The 25246-nt window shown below is 31.1% G+C and overlaps 3 protein-coding genes across 3 annotated transcripts; 2 read left to right on the plus strand and 1 right to left on the minus strand.

Annotated features, from left to right (window-relative positions):
• Positions 1 to 831: 831 nt before the first annotated feature.
• On the plus strand, positions 832 to 4652 carry LOC131652006 (probable prolyl 4-hydroxylase 10). Its single transcript, XM_058921765.1, has 8 exons — positions 832 to 1194; positions 1277 to 1361; positions 2535 to 2632; positions 2758 to 2855; positions 3141 to 3270; positions 3378 to 3565; positions 3669 to 3758; positions 4355 to 4652. Exons 1-7 carry the CDS (start codon positions 998 to 1000, stop codon positions 3740 to 3742), a joined length of 870 nt encoding a protein of 289 aa, XP_058777748.1. The 5' UTR covers positions 832 to 997; the 3' UTR covers positions 3743 to 3758; positions 4355 to 4652.
• Positions 4653 to 7434: 2782 nt separating this feature from the next.
• Positions 7435 to 14833, minus strand: LOC131652005 (aconitate hydratase 1). The gene is made up of 20 exons (XM_058921764.1): positions 14675 to 14833; positions 14477 to 14584; positions 14228 to 14388; positions 14048 to 14140; positions 13744 to 13929; positions 13420 to 13581; positions 13035 to 13179; positions 12784 to 12926; positions 12661 to 12717; positions 12490 to 12569; positions 11646 to 11721; positions 10410 to 10595; positions 9896 to 9963; positions 9671 to 9789; positions 9460 to 9581; positions 9284 to 9382; positions 8707 to 9186; positions 8204 to 8302; positions 7875 to 8117; positions 7435 to 7770 (listed from the first exon to the last, which is right to left on the minus strand). Exons 1-20 carry the CDS (start codon positions 14676 to 14678, stop codon positions 7696 to 7698), a joined length of 2706 nt encoding a protein of 901 aa, XP_058777747.1. The 5' UTR covers positions 14679 to 14833; the 3' UTR covers positions 7435 to 7695.
• A 7896-nt stretch (positions 14834 to 22729) lies between these two features.
• LOC131649941 (uncharacterized) lies at positions 22730 to 23691 on the plus strand. The gene is made up of 3 exons (XM_058919685.1): positions 22730 to 22901; positions 22989 to 23107; positions 23197 to 23691. Exons 1-3 carry the CDS (start codon positions 22730 to 22732, stop codon positions 23689 to 23691), a joined length of 786 nt encoding a protein of 261 aa, XP_058775668.1.
• The last annotated feature ends 1555 nt before the right edge of the window (positions 23692 to 25246 follow it).

Raw genomic sequence — 25246 nt, forward strand, 5'->3', positions numbered from 1 at the left:
AAACCTTAAACAACATACAAGATAAAACAAATAACTCTTATTAAAAACAACAAAATCACAAAACATATCATAAACTACATACAACATTCAACTTTTATTAATAACAACAACAACAACATAAAATGTTTCTGAAACGTACATGTCCTTTAATGGCATCCACAATAAAAGAAGGATTAAGCTGAAGTGAGAGCTGTAAACTTGTGTTAATTTGATTGGATGTTATTATGAGTCTTTCACTTTAGCTTCATCCTCATTAATTTTTTTCATTCACATTCCCTACCTACAAGTCAAAACAAACAGAAAGTTCAAACATTATGAGACAAATTATTAAAACGTAAACAATAATGCATAAACAAATTTTAAAACATAAACTATTATGAAGACAAACCTGTAACGTAGTCATTTTCTAATGTTTGATGCACTTGATAGTCCCATTTGATTAAGAAAAGGTTGGAAAATGATGTAAAAGTTTTTGTGTTTAGGCCTTCGCCCTCCATTACAACTAAAAAAAGTAGAGTACATTAAATTAAAAGTAATATTAATTAAACAATATCAATGGAAAAAAACAATTAATATTATATCAAAATTAAAAAAAAATTAATTTTAAGAAAAAAATGAAAGTATAATTACTTAATTGCCTATCCAAACGGCGAATAGCTTAGATGTGCCTAATTGCCTATGCTTAAAAGTTCAATTAATTTTCTGTCAAAAAAAAGTTAATTAATTCATTATTTAATCAATTACTACTATTAGAAATCCTGACTTTTAACCCAGTTGTACAGTAACGAAAAGGAACGGTAATAGAAAATAAAATAAAAAAACCATTTCCTTGTTCCTTCTTTCTTTCCTTCCTTCGTTCCACTCTCACCGTCTAACAAGTCGTAACAGTATTATTATTATTATTCATACACACTTTCTCTTCTTCTCTCTTATCTTAAATTCCAACTTGTTTTTACATTCGTTGAATTTCAGATCTCGTAGATCTGAAACCTCAACAATGGCGAAATCTAGATACTCTCGTCTTCCATCGCGAAAATCATCTTCCTCTTACACTATCATTTTCGCTCTCTTCATCGCTTTCACTTTCCTTATCCTCATTCTTCTCGTTTTCGGTATCCTTTCCATTCCTTCTTCTAATCAGAACTTGCCTAAACCCAACGATCTCACCTCCATTGCTCATAACACCGTCGATAGGTACCATTTATAATAATCGCCGTTTGATCCGATTTTTTGTTTTTGTTTTTGTTCTTGTTGCTGATGATTTTTGTTTGAACAGTGTTGATGATGATGATGGTAAGGGAGAACAGTGGGTTGAAGTTGTATCATGGGAGCCTAGAGCTTTTGTATATCATAATTTTCTGGTTAGATTTTTCATCGTCTTTTTATTATTAGCTGCGAGATTCGTGTTTTGTTCATTCATCGTTTTTCGTTGACTTTTTCTTCTTATCGTTTCGGTGATTTGAATATTATGCTTATTTGTTTTTTCAATTAATCATGCATGGTATTAGAAAGGTTGAATTGTTCTGATTTGGAATGCTGTTTTTTATTTTAATGGAGATGCAGTCTCGTTGTAAAATAGTTTCACACCAACATCAATGAGAACTCGTGATTTTGTCATGGGCCCTAGATGGATAAATAGCGTAATTTGCAAGCTTATACAATGAGCATTTATTGTGATGAGGACTTATGTGCACTTTTTTTAAGAATAAAATTAAATTGATTTCATTGGAACTAAAAGCTGTTTTCTTAAGACTATGTTTGGATTGATGAAATAGAACGGAGCGCAATGAAATATGATTGAATGAAGTGGAGCGGAATGAAACATAGATTCATTCCATTGTTTGTGTATACTTTTTATAATTTGACGGAACGGAACTAAACAAATTAGTTCATTCCATTGCATACACCTCAGATCGGATGGATGAAAATTGAATAATTGGATTGATTAGGATGAAATGAAATGGATTTCATCAAGTTTCACTCCGTTCCATCCGTTATTTGCAAATTCAAACTATGGAATCTCATTAATTATCACTCCGTTACATCCCATTCCATACCATCTATAGATATGGCCTGAATTCTGTTTATATCTTAGGAAGGCTCAAGTCCCACACAATCTATAGATATGGCCTGAATTCTGTTTATAAAGTGCATAATCTTTACCTTACAAATACATTTTGTGGGGTTGAGTTAGGTTCAAAATCAAAATCTAATATTACACAATAATTAAGGGTCTTTTAATCCCTTGTGATTCTTGGGGATGAGTTTTCATTTTTTTTATTGTTTTCCTATTTTGAAGGTAAAGAATAAACATGCCAAAACTATTTTTTGTGTTTTGCTTGGTTAAATGATGCTTGATGGAAGGTTCAAGTGTGTATTTCGGTGTTTGAATATGACTTTAGCGTGATGAGATATGACATTGTGCGTAACTTTTGTTTATGCTTGAAGCTGTTTTGGAGCATTATTATTTAATATGGTTCATTGTATTGTATCCACCTAACTATTACTAAAGTTTAACTGAATAATCTGAGTAGTCCAAGGAGGAATGTGAATATCTGATTGACATAGCAAAGCCGAGTATGCACAAGTCAACGGTTGTCGACAGTGAGACTGGAAAGAGCAAAGACAGCAGGTTGGAGTATTTCCTATCTTGCTTTGTTAGGCGTCTTTTGAAATGGAAAAATATTTTTTCTGCATATTACGTAGGATGCCTTATTATTATCTAACGGCATCTTAACATTTTTTTCTTGCATGTAGAGTGCGTACAAGCTCTGGAACTTTTCTCGCTAGGGGACGCGATAAGATTGTCAGAGATATTGAGAAACGAATTGCTGACTTTACTTTTATTCCTGTAGGTAAGTAGTCCCACCATTAATTTAAGATTTTATTTACTGGTACTGTTTTTTCGTATGTTAAGTCAACAATACTAGCAATCACTTATTTGATTGTGTACCATACAATCTGTAGTCAACATTTTGCCTGTGAGTGAGAACTTTGAGTAGTTGATGTTTATGCACGTGTCTTCCCCTGAATATATTCAGTTGCCTTTGTCCAATTGCTTTCTGGTTTATGATCCAAGATATAGATTATTTTTTCACCATATACTTCAACTTTAATAAGCTATTCCTCACAATATGCAGAGCATGGTGAAGGACTTCAAGTTCTACATTATGAAGTTGGTCAAAAGTATGAACCTCACTATGACTACTTTCTTGATGAGTTTAACACAAAAAATGGTGGTCAGCGCATAGCAACGGTACTGATGTACCTGTAAGTGATATCATGTGCTGCCTTAGTTGTTATCAACTTCAATTTGTCTTGGATATGTTCAGCTGTTTATGCTACGTTTCTTTTGTTTTTTTAATTTAATGATACAGTACAGATGTTGAAGAAGGGGGTGAGACGGTGTTCCCTGCTGCCAAGGGCAATTTTAGTTCTGTGCCATGGTATAATGAGCTTTCTGATTGTGGGAAAAAAGGACTTTCAATTAAGCCAAAGAGAGGCGATGCTTTACTTTTTTGGAGCATGAAGCCGGATGCAACTTTAGATGCATCAAGTTTGCATGGTTAGTTTCTCTATTTTATTATTTGTTGTGCTTCCTAATGCTTCAATGGACTTTCACAATATAGGAGATAAATTAACAATGCTGTTTTCTTGATCATTTTCAGGTGGTTGTCCAGTGATTAAAGGGAATAAGTGGTCAAGTACCAAATGGATCCGCGTCAGTGAATACAAAACTTGAGTATACATTATTATTGGTACTTACTTAACTCACCTCTCTGTTTTACAGTTTAGGCAAGACAATCATGTTCATTAGCAATATTTTACATTTGCTTTAACTAATATTTAGCTAAAAGATTGATTGCATAAGATACATATCGATATAAAATGTAGTTGTAAGTGTTGATATGTCTTGCACCTGTTGAGTCTATTTTCAGTTCAAATGTACTTAAAACCACAAATTTAGGGTATGTTTTTGCAAGTGCTTGTAGTTTTTGAATTTTTTTTTATAGCACAAGCACTTGTTAATTGTTTGGGAGAGCTTATGAAAATATTTATAAGTTGTTTTCAACCAATTTTCACATGCTTCTCAATTAAAGCAACTTACCCGTATACGAGAATAATACAACCACATTATCTCTATAATTATAATAAATACTTTAACATAAGCGCCTATATGTTAAGCAATTTCCCAAAATTTGTTTTGTGGAGGTACTTGGGATCTTCTGCGACTGGTTAGTTTATATATTCAACATTGTTTACAGAGCCGTATTTACAGCTAAATAGATCTTCTTGCACAACATATGATTCTCAACTTCTGATCACCTCTTACGTTGATTGACTTATTTTTCAGGTTTGTTTGAGTTCATCATTCCAACCATGTGCTATTTTGAAGTCTCAGCTAATACTTTGTACAATGGAGCTTCAGGTCTAGAAGGAAATGGTTACTCTGTGATGCGCAATCTGTAATTTGTCATGTTATGTAGCTTAGGTAACTCATTTTTCCCCTACCTTTTTCATTTATATGTAGCAAATACAATAAAAAAGAAAGTACTTGTGAAGTTGTGATTGTGAACTTCGCATAAGTAATTCAAGAAAATGTATGAAACCAATAGATGTAACAAGTATACCAGCTTTTTCCTCCGAGCTCATTTATCCTGTGTAACAATAGTTGTCATATGTTTGCTTCTGTTGTCGCCCTTTCAATCTATGAAGGCCACTTTTGGTAATTGAGTTATGTAGTACCGAGACTTTTGATTGAAAATATGTTCAATCTCCGACATGACACATCTGATAACATTTAATTTATTTATTTTTAAAAATTAATACCGGTGTTGACATGTAAATATTAAAGCCGATATGTGTCTGTGTAATTGCTTCTCATGGGTTTTCAAAGGCAAAATTGAATAAACTGTTGACATATGCTATAGAATACCAATATTCCAAGGTGAATTTTAATTGTATAATCACACTTTGAGTTATTTAGACTGATTTCTTCTTTCCGCACAACTTTGTAATAAATAAAATTTAATCTCACAAGAAATATTGCGAACCAACTAAGAGTGTAACACTTTATTCATAATTTATGTTCTAATATATTGATGTTCTTTCCAAAGAATTATTGTTTCATTCTACCGCGGGCAGATTTTATAATACTTGTGGTGGTATTGCCAAGTTGTCTAAAACAATTACTCGAAGCACCGATTATTTTTTTCATTCACCTGAACTAATATTGTAGTTGATAGAGAGTAGAATTATGAGTTAAATTAAGTTAGAATAAATTTTTTATGTTAAGTGTTATTGGACTTTTTTAATCTCTGCGCCTTTATGTTACCACCCACTATTGTCATCCTTATATATGTACTCTTAATGAGAGTGAAAATCATCAATGAAATCAAAAGTTACTTTTATCTTTATTTTCTTAGATAGTTGTATTGCTCTTCCTCTTTTATTTTAGAAACCCTAGCTCAATAGAACTTATAGGAAAAATCTTCCTATCGTAGTTTTAGCATATTTTGAAAATTTTGCGCACACCGCAAAAAAATCAATATAAGACTTATATGTAGAAGAATTTATCATAGTATCTCAAGCCCCCATTATGCGAATTGTTCTACTTCCCTTTTCAGCCTTGGCATTTTCTACTTTTGCTAGAAGCTTGCATTTAATTCTCTCGTTTTTAGTTATAGGATACCGACATACTAATATATATCAAGTAAGAAAAAAACATTTCATCAAAATTCATCTGTGACAGACATATTATCTCGGTTATTTAACAAATTGCAATACATTTCTAGTTCAAGTAATATAATCCTCCTTTTGACATTCCATAAATATAATTGAATATCTCATCTATGTATCTATGTATAAGTAACACCAACAAATTTAAGAAAAAGTAGTTTATATTTGTTAGTCTTATACATTGAATGTCTTAACAATGTAGTGAAAAATGTATTAAGCGACTTGATGAATTCTGTATGCGCCTAGAATAAATCTTGAACAGAATTTTGTATTCGATGAAGTTTGTATGTTTATCCAACAACTTCAATAATTATTGCATTTCATTAATTAGACACCTTATACCCCTAGTTTTTTATGTGCTTATTATTTCTCATACTATCTGACTTCTTTCTTTTCAAAATCATGAGTATGTTTTTGAGTAAAATCACGTTTATGGTCATTTTAGCAACACTTTCTTTCTCTTCAAGATATAAGCACTGACAATTGGATGGATTGCTAACTTACGGTCGAATTCATGAATGTGTATAAATCTCACACCACATTAAATTTCCAAATATTTGTCGCCATATAATACACACTCAACCTGAAAAGACATTAATATTTTTTTATCTGGTGTCTTCATGTTTCAATTTTCTATTTATACTACTCACCACCTATCAAAGCAATCTAAGAACTCCATCAATGGAGGAAAAACAATGAACGAAAATTGATAAAGATGGAGAAGAAAGAGTGATCTTCATTATACTCTCTAACTGAAAACGGTTACACAGTATGGTACATATATAGTAAACTAATGCCACGTCATTTTATTCTAACTAACTACATACAACCTATTTTAAAACAAAAGTCTTTTAATCAGAACTCGAATCAACCTTTTGATAATTATATAAAAATCTAACTTAACAACTTTCAAACAAATGCATTTAAAGCATATCACGCATAACATAAACTTATTTTTATGATAAGGTATATTTCGTCACGTCCGATTCCTAAGAGAGTGAGGTGAAAACATCAAGGTACGTTGCCAGTACAAGAAACAAAATCAAACAAATATTCACTCTAATTTAAAAGAATCTTTCCGAACAAAATCGTCCTTACTATAATCATAAAAACCAAAATATAAATCGAGATATATTCCGAAAAATTGCTTCCAAAACTATTGCATATTGAGACATGATAAATATGAATTTTTAAAAGGTCCTTTAAAATAAAAGAGGTGGATTAAAACTTTCTTTTAATTCTTTTATCAAAGTAAAAAAAAAAATCTATTTCAATACATAATTATTAATGTTATTTTTTATTATATTATTAAATATTTATTATTCGCTCACATTTCAATTCTTTAAATTCATTTTTCACATACTTTTGTAAAATTCTTTATAATCTCTCTTTTCCATCATAATGATTACACTTACTAACAAGACTGTCGAGTCAAAATGAGTATATTAAAACAAAAAAACAACAGCGAGTATAAATTTGTGACAGTAATTCAAAACAAAAACGAGGCTGATACACACATACCAAAACAAACTACATTGTTAACTATCCTGTTCAAGTTTGACTCAACACAAAATTCAGGGGTGTGGAATTCTCACAAATCACAATAGAGAGAAGAGTGAAAACTAAACCCTTAAATAGTAGAAAAAAAAATATAAGAGGAATTTTTAATATGAAAGAACGCGAGAAAGCTCAAGCTTCCAGCAACAAAAAGCTCAATTTTATTTAAAGCTCAGGAATACTTCCACACCCTTTGTCCTATTCATGATGTAAATGTTTGCTAGAAACTCAAACCAAAAACCAATACTAAAGACTAGGAGAAATCACAAAAATGAATTACATTTCTTGGTTTATTAATATATTAATAGTTGCATAACATGGATGTGCTCCCACATTCAAAGGACCATAGCAGACCCATTCCACATTATTTAGACTGTTGAAAAATCAGTGCCTCTGAAGTCAATTTTTAGCATTGATCAAGTTCCTGATGGCGTATTGTAAGATGCCTCCATGACTGAAGTAAGCAAGCTCAACCTGTCATAAGTAACCGGAACATCCAAATGTCAGCAGGATAAAGGGTTGAACAAAACAAACAGCACCGCCGCAAAAATAGATGAAAAACTACAACCCAGTAATACCTCTGTATCAAATCTCAGAGTACATGAAAAATTCTTCCCATTATCTGTTACCACTGTGATATCTTGACCAGGTCGAATCTCACTCACACTGCTTGGAAGATCAATGGTGTAACGCTCGTGACCAGTCAATCCAAGAGTTTCGGCATCCTCGCCAGTCTTGAAACATAGAGGAATTATACCCATTCCCACCAAATTACTACGGTGAATCCTTTCAAAGCTTTTTGCTATGACAGCTGTCACGCCCTGTGAACCCAATGAATCAATATAGCATTACATAAAATAAAGAGAATGCACATAAATTAGTCAGCAGAAAATCGTCGAGCATATACCAGTAGCATTGGTCCCTTTGCAGCCCAATCACGAGAACTTCCACTCCCATACTCAGCACCGGCCAAAATAATCATATCATGTCCCTCACTCTTGTATTTCTGACAATTAAGTAGTGTCAATACCAAATTCAAACAATATATTCTTTCACATTAAATTTCATGAGTCACGACAAAAAAGGACATTAAACTAGTTAATAACTACTTATATAGAACAAATCCAACATGATATCTGTCGAGTTTTTTTAACTGAATGATATCTGTAGAGTTGAAATTCTAAAGTTTGGTTTATACATGGGCCATTTTGCATTCTTCCTTGATATTATATACGAAAATCAAATAAAATTAACATATGGACAAAAAGGTCCTTGACCGGAATTAAGACTCGTAATGTTGCATCTAGTTTAGAAAAATACCAATGACTAGTATGCCTACATGTTGCAGCATATTTCAGAAAAATACCAATGACTAGTATGCCTACATGTTGCATAGTTCAGAAAAGTTACCGTTGCAGCATCAAAGACCGATAACTTCTCCCCAGAAGGAATATGTATAGTTTTAGGCCCAACTTCTCCATTCAGGAATTTGTTGACAATGCGAATATTGGCAAAAGTTCCTCTTGCCATCACCTCATCATTACCACGGCGACTTCCATAGGAGTTGAAGTCTCGTCTATCAACCCCACGTTCTGTAAGGTATCTGGCTGCAGGACTATCCTTATGTATGCTGCCGGCTGGAGAGATATGGTCAGTCGTAATACTGTCTCCAAAGTTGAGCAAACAATAAGCATCCTTCACTCCATGGGGGCCTGGGGGAGACATGCTCATGTCTTTAAAATAAGGTGGCTCGTGAATATAAGTAGATGTAGAGTCCCAGGCATAAAGATTGCCAGATGGAACAGATAAACCATTCCACATGGGGTTGCCTTTGGTAATAGCATTGTAAGTTTCCCTAAACATATCAGGCAGCACACTTGATTGCACAACCTGAAAATTAGACAAGTATGAATAAATTGTATACATTAAATAATATATATTTTTATTTATAAGGTGCAGTCATAGTTAAACACATTCAGCTATTTACATCTGCTATTTCTTCACTGGATGGCCAAATATCCCTGAAGAAGATCTGTTTTCCATCCTTTGCTATACCAATTGGCTCGGTATCAAAGTCAATGTCAACCTGTATAATAATATCTAAATTAGACAGCAAGAAGCAGTTTTGAAAAACATACTTGAAAACAATTTAAATTTACATACTGTGCCAGCAAGAGCATAGGCAACAACGAGAGGAGGGGAAGCTAGATAATTAGCCCTTGTTAATGGATGAACTCGGCCCTCAAAGTTCCTATTTCCAGACAATACAGCTGCAGCTACTATATCTGGAAATTTCAGAAAACCAATGTTTAGATAACCTCGGATACATAAGTGGCTACATCTAAAATACCATTTCGTTTAAAAAGATCTGTACCATTTTCGGTAATTGCAGATGCAACAGCTTCATCAATATCCCCTGAATTTCCAATGCACGTGGTGCATCCATACCCAACTATGTTAAACCCTAGCTGATTCAAATACGTCTGCAAGCCACTGGAGAAGAAATATATGATTCAGGAATCAAGATATTTCAATCACATAAGTGTGAATGCTAAGCCACCATATTATGTGTAGATACTTGATGATATTTTAAGTATACCTCCTCTGCAAATACTTGGTAACCACACCAGAACCTGGAGCAAGACTTGTTTTGATCCATGGCTTCACCTAATAGTTAATATTAAAAAGTGAAAAAATAGCAATCAGTTAGTAGAAAATAGCAAAAACTATTGGGAGGAAATGGGAAAAGTAAGCACATTATATATATCCTCTCAAATACATATTTAACTAATGGACTGTAAAGCAAAAAGCAACCTCAAAAAACCACTTATGTGACTTAAACGAAAAAGAAAACAACAAAAACACAATGCTACACTAATACTAGCTAGAAAGGAGGTAATCTCATTGAGTCATTGCACTCATCAGTGCTAATAAAACATAAATGCAATCAGACACTAAAAGTAAAATTCTTATCATGTGTGTCTATGTCATGTTGCAACTTATGGCACCGGAGTATGTGCGTGTTGGATTTAAGCATAATGTATGCATACGCATATGACTATCGAATCAAATCATTAGTAACACAACAACCAAATGCAGAGGCATCTACTAACCTCCAATCCCAAATCACATGCTTTTTTTGCAACCAAAGCAGCTCCAAGCATTACACTGGGATTTGAGGTATTTGTACAGCTGGTGATAGCAGCTATAACAACATCCCCATGCCTAAGTTTTGCTGGTGTTTCACGGAATGTGAACTCTGCAGCCTTTGTCTGAGCTTCCTTTTGTACAGCAAAACCCTGAAACAATGCAATACTATACAGCTCAAATAACAGAAATCCATGTACTACTTTACTTTCAGGAAGATGCAATGAGCCGATTCTACAGGGATATAAATTCAAATTTCCTCCAAGGTAATTAGAGGTGAAAGGCAATCTTGGGGTGATTAGGGGATTTCAATGCCTTAAAGCAAGAAGATTCGAACAGGGCACATTCACTCAAGATTGGTAGTATAAAAGAACATAACTATGGATAAAATTAGATTGTTATGCACTTATCAGCCACAGAATATGTTACTATCATTTCACACTATTGGTAGTATAAAAACCTCTAAGGGGGAAAGAGAAAGAGAGGGTAATATATGTGTGGAGTGATGTCATAAGAAAGGGGAGGGTGTAAGAAATGGTATAAAAATCAAGTTGCTTGCCATGGGAAATAAGCAATCTGGCTTAACATTCATTGTAAGTAGTAACAAATAAAAATGAAACAGCATATATATAATTTTGACTATATCAGACATTTCAGAGTTGCAGACACCACGCATATGCCCACACATACTTAACCCCGATAAATATTCTTACAATACATAACTAATGAATCCAAACTTTGAATCATGTGGTATCATGTTTATGATCTTGTATATCAAATTTTAGATAATTTGGATGTTCTTAGGTATGTAATTTAATGGTGAGTAGTTACTTCTATTTTAAATAGCATATTATGCTACTAACTTTGAATTAAATGAAATGTAGTAAACTTGATATACTCATGTGGCCTTTCAATTTAATGATTGCATTGATAAATTTCATTATGTATATTTTATTAAAAAGTATAAATATGTCAATATATATCTGTTTGTGAGCGCGCATACATTTAAAAAACATTCAGACATTTGTATGTCTAGGTGCGTGTAAGAGATTTACCAAAATCGCGCAATGGCTATTTAAAAAACTGTATTTGAAAACTGAATGTGAGGACATACAAGTTTAGGCATCATGGGTGCTAGGAATAAACTATACCATTTTATATTCAGACATTAAAATAATATGTATGGTTCTAGAAGCTCATACCTTAAACCCAACTTTATTGTTGAGGCAGGCATGCCAATCTGCCTTCATTTCTTTCAAAGTAACACGATCATGAGGCCTGAAAAGATTTTAAAACAACAATTACACAAGGGCTGGCCCAATGGTAAGGTGACCCAAGCAAGGGCTATAGGCCTCGAAATTTTGGGGAAAAAAAAGGCCTAAAAAAGTTCAATTTAGTTATAAATATTTAAAATGACATATGAATTACATATATTTTCATAGTGGAATGGGTAAAAGGAATGCCTCATATTTTTTTTTATCTTGGGTTCAACTCTTGACAACACAAAATTAATTTTTTTTGATATATTTTAAAGGCCTCACTCTAAAAGTGGCTTTAGGCCTCTAAAGAGGTTGGGCCGGCCCTGTACACGACAAAAAACTGAGTGTAACTAAACTTTTGGAGTAAATACCAATTCCCTTCTAATTTATACTTACCATAACGACCCTACATATAAAGCCCTAACCTAACTCCACAAAATTGTCAAATGTAACATATTTTGTTAATTGAACAAGTAGCTTATAGAATTTTTGTAGTCAAATTGAAATTTCATATTAGCTAAGCTGAATGAATGTGTTTTTCATTTTTCTCAAAATCTGTGATTGAACAAGCCAACAAGGGTCAAGGGTAGGAACAGACAATTTTAAGAAATTTGTAAAACTCAAATAACATTTCAGAATTATTGGTGGTTCTGTAAATTTTTATACCGTGATAATCTTATGTAAAATATTTTAATAAGGGAATATATGCGTAGCAATGCAAAATAAAAGGCACGGTACAATTTTTCTTCATTCTTACTTTTAAGCGGAAAACATGAAGACCCGTTACCTTTTTGGACCTGAGACACAAGGTTCAACATCCTCAAGATTGAGCTCCAAATAGGATGAGTACACTCTCTCCACTTGGGGCTGCAATGCAACAAAGCAAACTCTCAGTGAGACCAGGTTCTTTCAGTCATTTCAGATATAACCATCCAAAAGCAATACATGCATAGTATACCTCACTATAGTCCACAAACATCTTATTAGCTCGTAAATAGGATTCTATCATAGAAACCTGCAAGAAACATGGTGTAAGAACATGCAGGCAATATTAAATATCATGAAACAAGTGTTGACGTACAGTTTCATCGCTCCTGCCAGTCAGTTTCAAATATTGCAAAGTGACATGATCCACGGGAAAGAATCCCATTGTTGCACCATACTCAGGAGACATGTTTGCAATGGTGGCACGATCTGCCAAAGGCAGTTCACCCATGCCTTGTCCTGTATAAAGGAAGTTAAACACACTTATTATTTGAGGAAAGATTAACCAGCTTGGAACGGGATGCTACAAAAGAAGAAATATGTCATTACGCATAAATTAGTATTTACCATAAAACTCTACAAACTTGCCAACAACCCCGTGCTTTCTTAGCATTTGAGTAACAGTCAACACCAAGTCGGTAGCTGTGACACCACTTCGTAGTTTGCCTAATAATTTGAACCCAACCACACCTGGAAGGACCATGCTCATGGGCTGCAAAGGAAAACAATTATTTCTAGCAACATTTTTTTTGTGAACAAAAGAGACTACACCCCCTTTCTAATAATAGGCCAAAACTGCAAAAGTATAAATTTATTATTATGAATAACAATTGCATTTCTAATAGTAAACTAATTAGCAGAAAATAAAGTTGAAAACTTCCAGACATGCTAATTCAACGAATAAATTCAGTTCTCTAATTTGAAAAACAACTCAGTAACACATTATTTTTACCTGCCCAAGCATTGCAGCTTCAGCTTCAATTCCACCAACTCCCCACCCAGCAACACCCAAGCCGTCTATCATAGTTGTGTGAGAATCAGTTCCGACAACACTGTCAGGATAAAGCACACCATTTGTGTTGAACACAACTCTACCAAGGTATTCTAAATTAACCTGCAAGAGTTGAATTTGCAAAACTTGATTCAGAAGACGAACTTGAATTACAAGATAAAGATTTCGTTACACGAAAGAACTATAGAATCAGATGAAATATTACACATCCATATAAACAAACACGCACGCACACACACTTGAATTACTGAATGATACAATAACCTGATGGACTATTCCTGATCCAGGAGGAACAACGAGCATGTTATTGAAAGCATTTGAACCCCATTTGAGGAAACCAAATCTTTCCTTGTTCCTTTGGAATTCAAGTTCCATATTTGCCTGAACAGCATTTTCTGATCGCGCTACATCCACCTGAACAGAATGATCAATGACAAGATCCACCGGTACCTGAACACAACCAATTCAAACTTCACTACACACACACAATAACATACAATTAAAATTAAAAACGAAACATAATACAAGTCTCAAATCCACTAATATGCAGAGCATATATCTAGCTTACCAACGGATTAATTTTATTCGAATCACCACCAAGCCTGTTCATTGCATCTCTCATACAGGCAAGGTCAACAACAGCAGGCACTCCAGTAAAATCCTGATAACAAAATCAAAACCACAACGATCACAATACAAACAAACACAACTACCATTCAAATAAATCCACAGTATCGACACTACTCACCTGCAAAAGCACTCTAGCAGGCTTAAACGGAATTTCCACCTGTTTAGGAGATGTATTCTTCCAATCAATAATTTTTTCAACATCATCAGCCTTAACTTGAAACTCATCACAGTTACGAATCGCAGATTCCAAAAGTATCCTAATCGAGTAAGGAAGTGCATCTAAAAACAGAATCACAAATTTCACAATCAAGATTCATTTTCACATTATCAACATTACAATAAGAAACCGAACGAGTGAATGACTCACCGATTCTGGAATCGTTGAGAGCTGGTAAACTGTAGTACTTTCCGAATTCACCGCCATCACCGGGCTTCTGTAACGTCTTCAATATCTTGTTGAATGGATTTTGAGTCGCTGAAAACAAACAAACAAACAAATAAATCAATAGAAAAGTTGAATCTGTGGTGTTAAGAAGAAGAAAATTATAGTAATAGGATAATTTACCCATGATGAGATTGAGATGGATCGAGAGCGTGAAGAACGAAGGTAGTTGAGTCAGAAATGGCTTTTCTTATTAAGTGGAATTGAAAATCGTTGTGTGAAAGAGATTTTAGAATTTGGAATATATACTGGAAGATCCAATCCAACTTATGTCATGTCATGTGCTTAACACACTTGTCACTCATGAATATTCAATTTTTTTTTATTGTCAAAAAAGTTAAATAAATTTTTTGGTGTATATTTTCAAACTTTATCATAGGCTCAAAAGTTTGAGGATAAGTATTAAACAAGATTCATAAAATGTCATGGAAAACTAGAAGGTGTCTCTTTTTTTATATTATTTATTTGATACAGTATTTGATAGATTTCTTCTAACTAAGATATTATTAGAAACCATTTATCATGATTATAAAAAAAAATATTTTTATATTGTATAATTGTTTTTGTTGTGGTATTAAATATATATATATATATTTTTAGATAACTTATATATTTTATTTAAATCTTTAATATTGTATGTTTTCTTAAATTTTCTATCTGTCAAAACTCTTTTATTGAAAGTTATTGATCTAACTTATCAGAATGGATCGTCACGGCGGCAGGATCTGGTTGGTTGGACAAAATAGGGGTACCTGCAAGGTTCTCCTATGTTAAAGTAAGTAGCTATCAGAGAGAGAACAAGCGAGAGTTTTAGGAAATAATGAATTAATACCTGACCCTCTAGTAAAAGAGGGTATTTATAGCCCCAGCGCTGAGCCAAGGTTTCCTAATTGGGCCAAATTCAATTGGAAGCCCACGTCCTAGGAAAGTGTCAGAACACCCTCTGCTAGGGCTGAGTCAGCAGGTGACTCACGTTCTGGGTGAGCGTGACGTAGAGTTCGGAGGTGGTTGACCGATCCTTCGATGTGGTATTGTCCACATGGTCTTTGCGCGTGGCCGATTTGTAACGGTAACTGGAAATTGAGCCCAAGCAAATTTGGCCTATTCAGCTAGCCAAGGGACTTGGGTCTGCTCAGTCCAAAGGTAAGTGTTGGGCCTGCTCAGCCGAGTCCAGAACAGTTATTAAATTTACAAAATTTGTTAAGGATTAATACTATGTATTAAAATTAAAATACTGTTTATTTAAAACCGAAATAAAAATTATGCATGTTGGCATTTATTATATTGCTTAAAAAATTTGTTATTCTTATTTAAGAGAATATCATTTTTTTTTTGAAAGAGAATATCATTTTTTATATTATAATATAAAAATGATTTTTTTTTAATATTGGTTTAATGGTAGTTTCTTAAAAACGAATGATGAAATGTCTTTTTTGAATTATGTTAATTATGTTAATTATTAATTGAGTTAGTTTAACAAAATCATAAAATAACTATTTTTATTAGATTTGAATGCTTTTTTTTAAATGATTGTTTTATTTGACACTATTCCATTTTTAGAATTTTAAAATGTTAGTATGCGAATTTGTAAGAGTTAAAAGGTGGTGCACTGACAGTGTAAGTTTTACACTGTCATCTAATAAAAAGCCATAAATCTACCAAGTCATTAAATTTTTTTTAAATAAAAAATATTTTAATTAGATACATAGTGGTAATTGATTGACAATGTAAAAATATTTTACATTGTCAGTGCATCACCCTTTTTTTTCAATTTGTAACGTTATTTTTGCATAAAACACGAGCTTTCAAATATTTGTTTTATAAGAGGTCATTCACAATCAAAAACTCCATTAATAATAGAGGGTGATGTCTTGCATATAAGTTAGGACTAAATTTTACGTTCAATTAAAAATGTCGTGGCCAAAGTTTGGAATACTTTGATCAATAAACATGATTTTCTTGTTAATATTTAATTTTGATCAAAAATTTCATATTCTCATTAATATTCAATATGTTAATCAGTAATTCAGATTCTCGTTAATATTGAATATTTTATTCAGTAACATCATGTTCCCGTTAATATTCAATATTTTGATCAGTAACTTATTCCCGTTAATATTTCAAATTTGTTCCCGTTAATTTTCAATTTTTTGATTAGTAACTTCATGTTCTCATTAATATTCATTATTTTGATCAGTAATTTCGTGTTCCCATTAATATTCATCCATAATATAAGAAAAGTTGTTGTTCTGGAAATCACAAAAATACTCTTTTGTTAGTTTAGTCTAAATTAATAATTTGGGGGCAAAAAATGTCTTTTGTTGGTTTTTTCTAACACACTTTTCCCTTTCCAACTCACTTTTCACTTTTTACTTTTTCACTTTTCACTTTTTCACTTTTCGCTTTTCACTTTTCACTTTTTATTACTTTATTATTATTATTTCTAATAAATTATTAATCAAAATCTTCCAATAAATTATTTTTTAATAAAAAAATTATTATGATCATTTTAAATGATTGTTAATTTACATTTAAAATAGTATTTAATTTTAAAAAATTAACTTTAATAATTAAATATTAATAACGAACAAATATAATTTGAAATAATTTTTATTTTAAGATACAAGATTTTTTAAGAAAATAATAATAATTTTAGTTTAAAAAAATTATTTCAATTAAAATGAATTTAGAAATATACTTGAAAAGGTGGGTTATTGGATAAAATACAAAAATGTGTGTCACTTATCATTAATTTTAATTTATATGATTCAAAATATTATTATATTAACATTATGTCATTAATGAAGTTTATAAAATTAAAATAATATTTGCACAATCTATAATATAAGAAAAGTTGTTGTTCTGTAAATCACAAAAATATCATTTTGTTAGCTTAGTCTAAATTAATAATTTGGGGGCAAAAAATGTTTTTTTGTTGGTTTTTTCTAACACACTTTTTCCTTTCCAACTCACTTTTTACTTTTTACTTTTCCACTTTTCGCTTTTCACTTTTCACTTTTTATTATTTTATTATTATTATTTCTAATAAATTATTAATCAAAATCTTCCAATAAATTATTTTTTAATAAAAAAATTATTATGATCATTTTAAATGATTGTTAATTTACATTTAAAATAGTATTTAATTTTAAAAAATTAACTTTAATAATTGAATATTAATAACGAAGAAATATAATTTGAAATAATTTTTATTTTAAGATACAAGATTTTTTAAGAAAATAATAATAATTTTAGTTTAAAAAAATTATTTCAATTAAAATGAATTTAGAAATATACTTGAAAAGGTGTGTTATTGGATAAAATACAAAAATGTGTGTCACTTATCATTAACTTTAATTTATATGATTCAAAATATTATTATATTAATATATGTCATTAATGAAGTTTATAAAATTAAAATAATGTTTGCACAATTAAATATTAGAAAATTTATTTGTTATTGATGTCATTTCACAAATGTATGTTATCAATGTATATAGGAGAAATAAATATCTACGGGAAAAAGTGTATTACTTATTCAATTGTAACATACTACTATTATTTGTAGTTAAATTCTATTAGTATCAAATTGTTTAATGTGGAAATTGGTAAACAACCGCTGGTCCTCCCCAAGTTCTAAAACTAAGGGTTACTTGCAAGATCGACCAATTGATCTTAGGATAAGTGCTAAGATTATTGGGGTTGCACTAACTCTGTCGATGGAAATGGCCTAAGAAACGGTTTTCTAAGGCTGAGACCAGTGCAACGGTTTTCCACACAATGTTAGGTTCGACTGCTAGGTGACTCGTGACCGACGGTGACAAACCTATGTCTATTAATACAGACGAATCTAGACGTTAAGATCCTGACTTACTATGATGACTCGTGACCGACAGGGAGTGTTGGATCTATACTTTTCTCTGAACGAAATAAAGTGTAAATGAATCTTTTATGAACGTGAAAATATAAAACGAATGTTGATCAACAAGTAAAGCACAAGTAAAAATGTCAAGATAAAAGACTGAAAGATAAAAGTGATGCATTGAAATAATGGTGGTGATTCACGTACATCAAGCACTCAGCAACTCTTTCTTTCCTACAGTCGGAAATTGGGCAGAGTATTAGCGAGTAATTTGAGTATACCAGCGAACACCCCTAATTTTACACAAAAATGACTTATTTATAGTAATACATAAGATTACTGCCTAAATTGATCTACGGCTGATAGTAAAGCTAAATGGAAACCACTCCATGAGATTTTTCCATGTCTTTGGCGCCTGCAAGGCACGATTCCTTGGAGAAACTACCCTTAGATTTTAAATATGAAACTTCCCGCCATTGTATCTTCAAAGTTCAACCGTTCTTGGTTCCGACGCTGGCGCTTGTCAAGAATGTACATGTAGATATTTTATACTAAGTAAAATAGAAGCCTCTGTGGCCGACGAGAACTCTTTCGACTATTTCATATAATCTCCACTTCAGTCGGTTCGACCTGCGTGTGTCTTCGACAATATCTTTCGCATATTTTCCATGTGAGCCCAAATTTCTTGAAAACGCCTCTATTTCGTAAGCATCCTCCCTTAACTTCTAAGGTCACCAGGGTATACTTTTTATTTTATGTTCGTAAAAATCTTAGGGTAACACAAATTCTATTGATTCAGTTATTTTTGTAAATGATACCTAAACAAAAATAATATTTGTATACGAAAAAAAATCTATTATTGATCTAAATATTTTTATATACAAAAAATGGTATTTATGATCCAAAAAAAAATTATTCAAAAAAGTTATACGGGAAAAAAACTATTATTGATCTAAATATTTTTAAGTAAGCGGTATCTAAACATAAATAATATTTGTATATGGGAAAAATCTATTAATGATCTAAATAATTTTATATATGAAAAATGGTATTTATGATCCCAAAAAAAATATTCAAAAAATGTATGCAAGAAAAAAATTATTATTGATCTAAATATTTTTATTTACGAAAATTTACAATTGATTCAGATATTTTTGTAAATGATACCTAAACATAAATAATATTTGTATATGGGAAAAATCTATTAATGATCGAAATATTTTTATATATGAAAAATGGTATTTGTGATCCAAAAAATTTTGATTCAAAAATAGTATACGGGAAAAAATTTATTATTAATTTAAATATTTTTATATATGAAAATTTACTATTGATTCAGATATTTTTCTAAATGATACCTAAACATAAATAATATTTGTATACGGGAAAAATCTATTAATGATCTAAATATTTTTATGCATGAAAAATAGTATTTATGATCCCAAAAAATGTTATTCAAAAAAAGTATACGGAAAAAAACTATTACTGTTCTAAATAATAATTATATTTGAAAAAAATCTATTATTGATTTAAATATTTTTTCTTTTTTAACCTTCTATTTAAAATAAATATACTATATAAACAAATGCGCGTATCAAACCAGAACCCGTGCGTATGCACGAGTTTGTTACTAGTTATTTTGATCAATAACTTTGTGTTCCCTTTAATATTCCAAATTTGTTCCCATTAATATTCAAAAGAATTATCAGCAACTTAATGTTTTTGTTAATATTCAAAAAATTTATCAGTAACTTCGTGTTCCCGTTAATATTCAATATTTTGTCAATAACTCCGTGTTCCCGTTAATAATTATTATTTTGATCAGTAACTTCGTGTTCCCGTTAATATTTAAAATTTGTTGCCGTTAATATTTAAAATTTGGATCAATAATTTAATGTTTCCGATAATATTCAAAAAATTTATCAGTAACTTCGTGCTCCCGTTAATATTTAATATTTTAATCAATAACTTCGTGCTCCCGTTAATATTCAATATTTTGATCATTAACTCTGTGTTCCCAGTAATATTCAATATTTTGATCAATAAACCTCATTTTCCTGTTAATATTCAATATTTTGACCAGTAACTTCATATTTCCGTTAATATTAAATATTTCGACCAGTAACTTCATGTTCTTGTTGATATTCAATATTTTGTTCAGTAACTTCATGTTCCCGTTAATATTTAATATTTTGATCAATAACTTCATCTTCCCGTTAATATTCATTATTTTGATCAGTAACTTCGTGTTCCCGTTAATATTCCAAATTTGTTCTCGTTAATATTCAATTGTTTGTTTAATAACGCCATGTTTCCGTTATTATTCAATATTTTTTATCAGAAACTCCGTGTTCCCGTTAATATTATATATTTTGGTCTGTAATTTAATATTCACGTTAATATTCATTATTTTGATTACTAATTTGATGTTCTCATTAATATTCAATATTTTGATGAATAACTTCATGTTCCCGTTAATATTCAATATAGTTTAATTAATAACTTCGTGTTCCCGTTAATATTCAATATAGTTTGATTAATAACTTCATATTTCCGTTAATATTCAATATTTTGATTAGTAACTTTATGTTCTCGTTAATATTCAAATTTTTTTATCAGTAACTTCATATTTCTGTTAATATTCAATACATTTAATATTTTGATCAGTAATTTAATATTGCCTTTAATATTCAATATTTTGATTAGTAAATTCATGTGCCCATTAATATTAAAAAAAACTATTAATATTAAATATTTTGATCAATAACTACATGTTCCCGTTAATATTCAATTTTTTTATCAGTAACTTCATATTTTTGTTAATATTCAATATTTTAATCATATTTTTAAAAGAAAGAGATATTTTTAAAATAAAAAAAAAATTAATTTTAACATTGTTTAAAAATATATGATGATAATTAAAATATTTTATAATAACAAAAATCTTAAATTGACAAATTATAATGAAAAAATATTCAATCAAATTATATAATTCAATTAATAATAAGTATTTAATATAATTGATTAAAATCAATTTATAAATCAAATATATTATTCCATATATAAAAATATTTGAATCAACAGTTAATTATTCCTATATATAAATATTTTTTTTGGAATTATTTATAAAAATATTTAAATCAATAGTAAACTTATTCTCGTTATTATTCAATATTTAATTAAATGTGTTAATATCATTACCATATGCACAATGTGGTAATGATATTAACACATTTAATTAAATATTGAATAATAACGAGAATAAGTTTACTATTGATTTAAATATTTTTATAAATAATTCAAAAAAAAATATTTATATATAGGAATAATTAACTGTTGATTCAAATATTTATATATGGAATAATATATTTGAGTGTAGCGGGTGTATCGGCCGCGATATTGGGTGGCGAAGCGGTGCCGGCGTGGCTGTATTGGGCGCTTCTCACATGGAGCGGGTCGGGTAGGCCCAGAATGCTTAAAACGTTATTTTTTTTCTTTTTTTTTAAATATTAAAACCCTAAATCTAAACGTTACTTTCTGCCTCTCTCACACTCACCAAAAGACAAGTTCCTAACGTAACGGCTCTTTTGCTCTCTCACACTCACCGTCGCCCTCTCTCACACTCACGGCCTCACACTCACCGTCGCCCTCTCCTCTTCTACTCATCTTCCGTCAACTTCCTCATCTCTCCAGGTATGATTCTTTCTTTCTTTCCTCTATTTCTTTCTTTCTTCCCTCTATTTCTTTCTTTCTTCCGCTACTCTTTCTTCCTCATCTTTCTATTTCTCTGTTTCCATGGCTCTGTTCTGACTTCTGATATCCATGGTTCTGTTTTTCTGTTTCCAACAGCCATGGAAACTACTCCTCCAACTACTCAGCCATCATCATCTGATGTTCCATCTGTCGGTTCTTCTGCTGCTAATATCCACGTACCAAGCGGTGATATTGGCTGGAAATTCAACCATTTGAAAGACTTGAATAATAAGAGGAAGGTTACCTGTAACTTTTGTAAAGAAACGTCGACCGAAGGTATTTCTAGGGCAAAACAGCATCAATTAGGAATAAAGGGAAATGTGAAAGCTTGCACTCAAACTCCGGAAGATGTTAAGTTGATTTTGCAAGAGCATGAAGATAAAAAATTGGCTGCAAAGAAATCAATGTTGGAAGCCAAGGAGTTAATTAAAAAAAACTTCAACAATGAGGCCTAGTCCAAAGAAGTCATTGATATTGTTGATAGAAGATGGAGTATTCAACTTCATCATCCATTACATGCAGCTGGGTATTATCTTAATCCGAAGTACTTTTATAGCAATCCAATGATTGAGAACGACGATAAGTTGTTGGATGGCTTTTATGCATGCATTAACAAGCTTTCTGCAAGTGAAAAAGTTATTGATGACATCCATGGAGAATTGGCGAAATATAAGATGTGTACAGGCCACTTTGGATTGAATGAAGCGGTGAGGCAAAGAGCCAATGTAGCTCTAGGTAAGTAACTATGTCTATTTCACAATAATTTAATTACATAAGCATTTTTGTGTAAATATGCTAATGCAAGTAATTGTTGCATTGCAGCTGAGTGGTGGAGGAGGTATGGAGCAAAAACACCAAATTTGCAGCTCCTTGCTATTAAAATATTGAGTCTTACTTGTAGTTCATCGGGTTGTGAGCGGAATTGGAGTGCTTTTGAGCATGTAAGTAGTTGTTATTAAGTTATAGATTCAAATTAATACTTAAGTATGTATATTTATTTCTTTTAACTAACATTAAAATTATAATATAGATTCACTCCAAGAAGAGAAATAGACTTGAACATCAAATGTTGCAAGACTTGGTTTTTATCAAGTACAATCAAAATTTGAAAGAGCGCTTTGATAGCGATGATTTGATTGATCCTGTGGTTTTGGAAGATGATTTTGATACTCATAACCTATGGTTGTTGGGAGGTGAAGATGAGGCTCAACCCGAACCTGATAATGATATGGTGTTTGATGGTGAGGATTTTTCTTGGCTAGATGTTGAAATTGCAAGTGGTGCTGCTGAGCCTGCAATCAACACTAGAAGCCAAGCAACATTGCAAAAGAATGTGGCTGCTCCTCCACCACCTCAACCACCTTCTTCATCTAGATCTAAGCCAAAAGCAAAGGAAGTGGTAGTAGTAGATGATGAATTTGGTGATGGAGAATATATTGGAGAGGATGAAGAGTGTGAAGAGGATGAAGAGGATGCTAGTGAGGAAGGAAGTGATGATGAAGACTTAGATTTTAATGATTCGTGAACTTTTATTAGAGTTTTCATGTTTAGTTAATTTAAGATTTAGATGCTTAAGTGTTTATTTTCATGAATTTTATTGCTATTTGAAAGTTTGTTGCAATGTTTTGCACTTTTGATCAAGACATACCTTTTAATGGTATTTGGATTTGGAAGTATGGTATTATTTATTTGGAATTGGAAGTATGGTATAATTTATTTGGAAGTATTTTATTACTTAAAGACTTATGAAGTTTGAGTATATTTTTTTAGTATGTTTAGTAGTATGTTTTTGGCTAGTAAGTGTCTATTTTTTAGTGTCCGCGCCACAAAAAAAGCGCCCGCGCCGCTCCCCGCAACCGCGTCGCTCCCATTTTGGAGTTGACCGCGCCGCGCCGCTTTTCGATATTAACAACATAGATGCACATACCATATAATTACCCGTGTGTATCCGTAATTTATTATTTTGTATTTGGATGAAATTGACCCCATTAAAGTTTTAATTTTAATATTTCAATTATATTAGATTATATATAGATAAATATACATTGATCATTGATGAACTTGTCCCGTTAAAATTTTAAATTTTATAAATGACAAACAAATTGTATGATTAATAAAAAATATCATACAATTTTGATATGATTTATTCATACATTATTTATGTTTCATTTTATTACTATTTATTCATACATTACTTATGTTTCATTCTATTACTATTTATTCATAGAGTACTTATGTTTCATTCGATTACTTATGCTTATTAACACCCATAGTTATTTTTAAATATGTTTTTAAGAAAAGTAGTCAATAGATCTAACATATTTATTTTTATACCAATTAAATTATCGGTAAGTAACTGAAATTGAGATTTATATGATTTTAATGTATTGATTCTATATCAATTAAATTATTTCCAACGATTTTAACGGGTCGTTAAAAAGGTTTTTACATCTTACAAAATTAGATAATTTTCTCAAAAGTCCTGATATTATTTTTCACTCATAGCAGTCTGTATGAGGCATAAAACAACCCACTAAAATATGCATTTTGGTCTTGTAATTTTTAAAAATTAAAAAACAGTTTTTAGAAACTAAATCATACTATCACATATCATACGTACGCTAACACACCAAAGATATAAAGACATATGAAGACACTTATTCAACTCATTTTCATAAACTCCAGAAACCGACTTCTGCGAAGTTCCTCTCATCTGAGTAGGTGCATCATTTCAGAATATCTTTATTCCAACATTAGACAGTAGAAGATTTAGAAGATGAATGAGAAAAAAGTCGAAACAAAAAATAAACAAATCCAGAAAATTTGATTAATTTTAATATCATATCATTGCCACTTACATTTGATTAATTTTAATATCATATCATTGCCACTTACATTTTAGGATGTAAGTACTGTTACACAGTGATAGGTTTTGGACCACTAAACCAATCAATCAATAATATTTTCTCAATTTTCAATTTGAAGAACTGAAAATTATGATCCTCTGGCCAATCTATTAAACATTACGGAAAAGTCGGTATGAATCAGTTCTTAACAAAAGTAAAATTTGATCAATAATT

The sequence above is a fragment of the Vicia villosa genome, linkage group LG2, assembly GCF_029867415.1.
Source record: "Vicia villosa cultivar HV-30 ecotype Madison, WI linkage group LG2, Vvil1.0, whole genome shotgun sequence".
In the NCBI taxonomy this organism is placed as follows: Eukaryota; Viridiplantae; Streptophyta; class Magnoliopsida; order Fabales; family Fabaceae; genus Vicia; species Vicia villosa.

Coding starts and splice junctions, on each gene's coding strand:
- LOC131652006 (XM_058921765.1), top strand. CDS start 998: ATGGCGAAATCTAGATACTCTCGTCTTCCATCGCGAAAATCATCTTCC. Junction 2,856..3,140: donor CTTTACTTTTATTCCTGTAG/GTAAGTAGTCCC, acceptor CACAATATGCAG/AGCATGGTGAAGGACTTCAA. Junction 3,271..3,377: donor GCAACGGTACTGATGTACCT/GTAAGTGATATC, acceptor TTAATGATACAG/TACAGATGTTGAAGAAGGGG.
- LOC131652005 (XM_058921764.1), bottom strand. Junction 9,964..10,409: donor CATGTGATTTGGGATTGGAG/GTTAGTAGATGC, acceptor ATTAACTATTAG/GTGAAGCCATGGATCAAAAC. Junction 8,303..8,706: donor CGGTCTTTGATGCTGCAACG/GTAACTTTTCTG, acceptor CTTAATTGTCAG/AAATACAAGAGTGAGGGACA.
- LOC131649941 (XM_058919685.1), top strand. CDS start 22,730: ATGATTGAGAACGACGATAAGTTGTTGGATGGCTTTTATGCATGCATT. Junction 22,902..22,988: donor AAGAGCCAATGTAGCTCTAG/GTAAGTAACTAT, acceptor GTTGCATTGCAG/CTGAGTGGTGGAGGAGGTAT. Junction 23,108..23,196: donor ATTGGAGTGCTTTTGAGCAT/GTAAGTAGTTGT, acceptor ATTATAATATAG/ATTCACTCCAAGAAGAGAAA.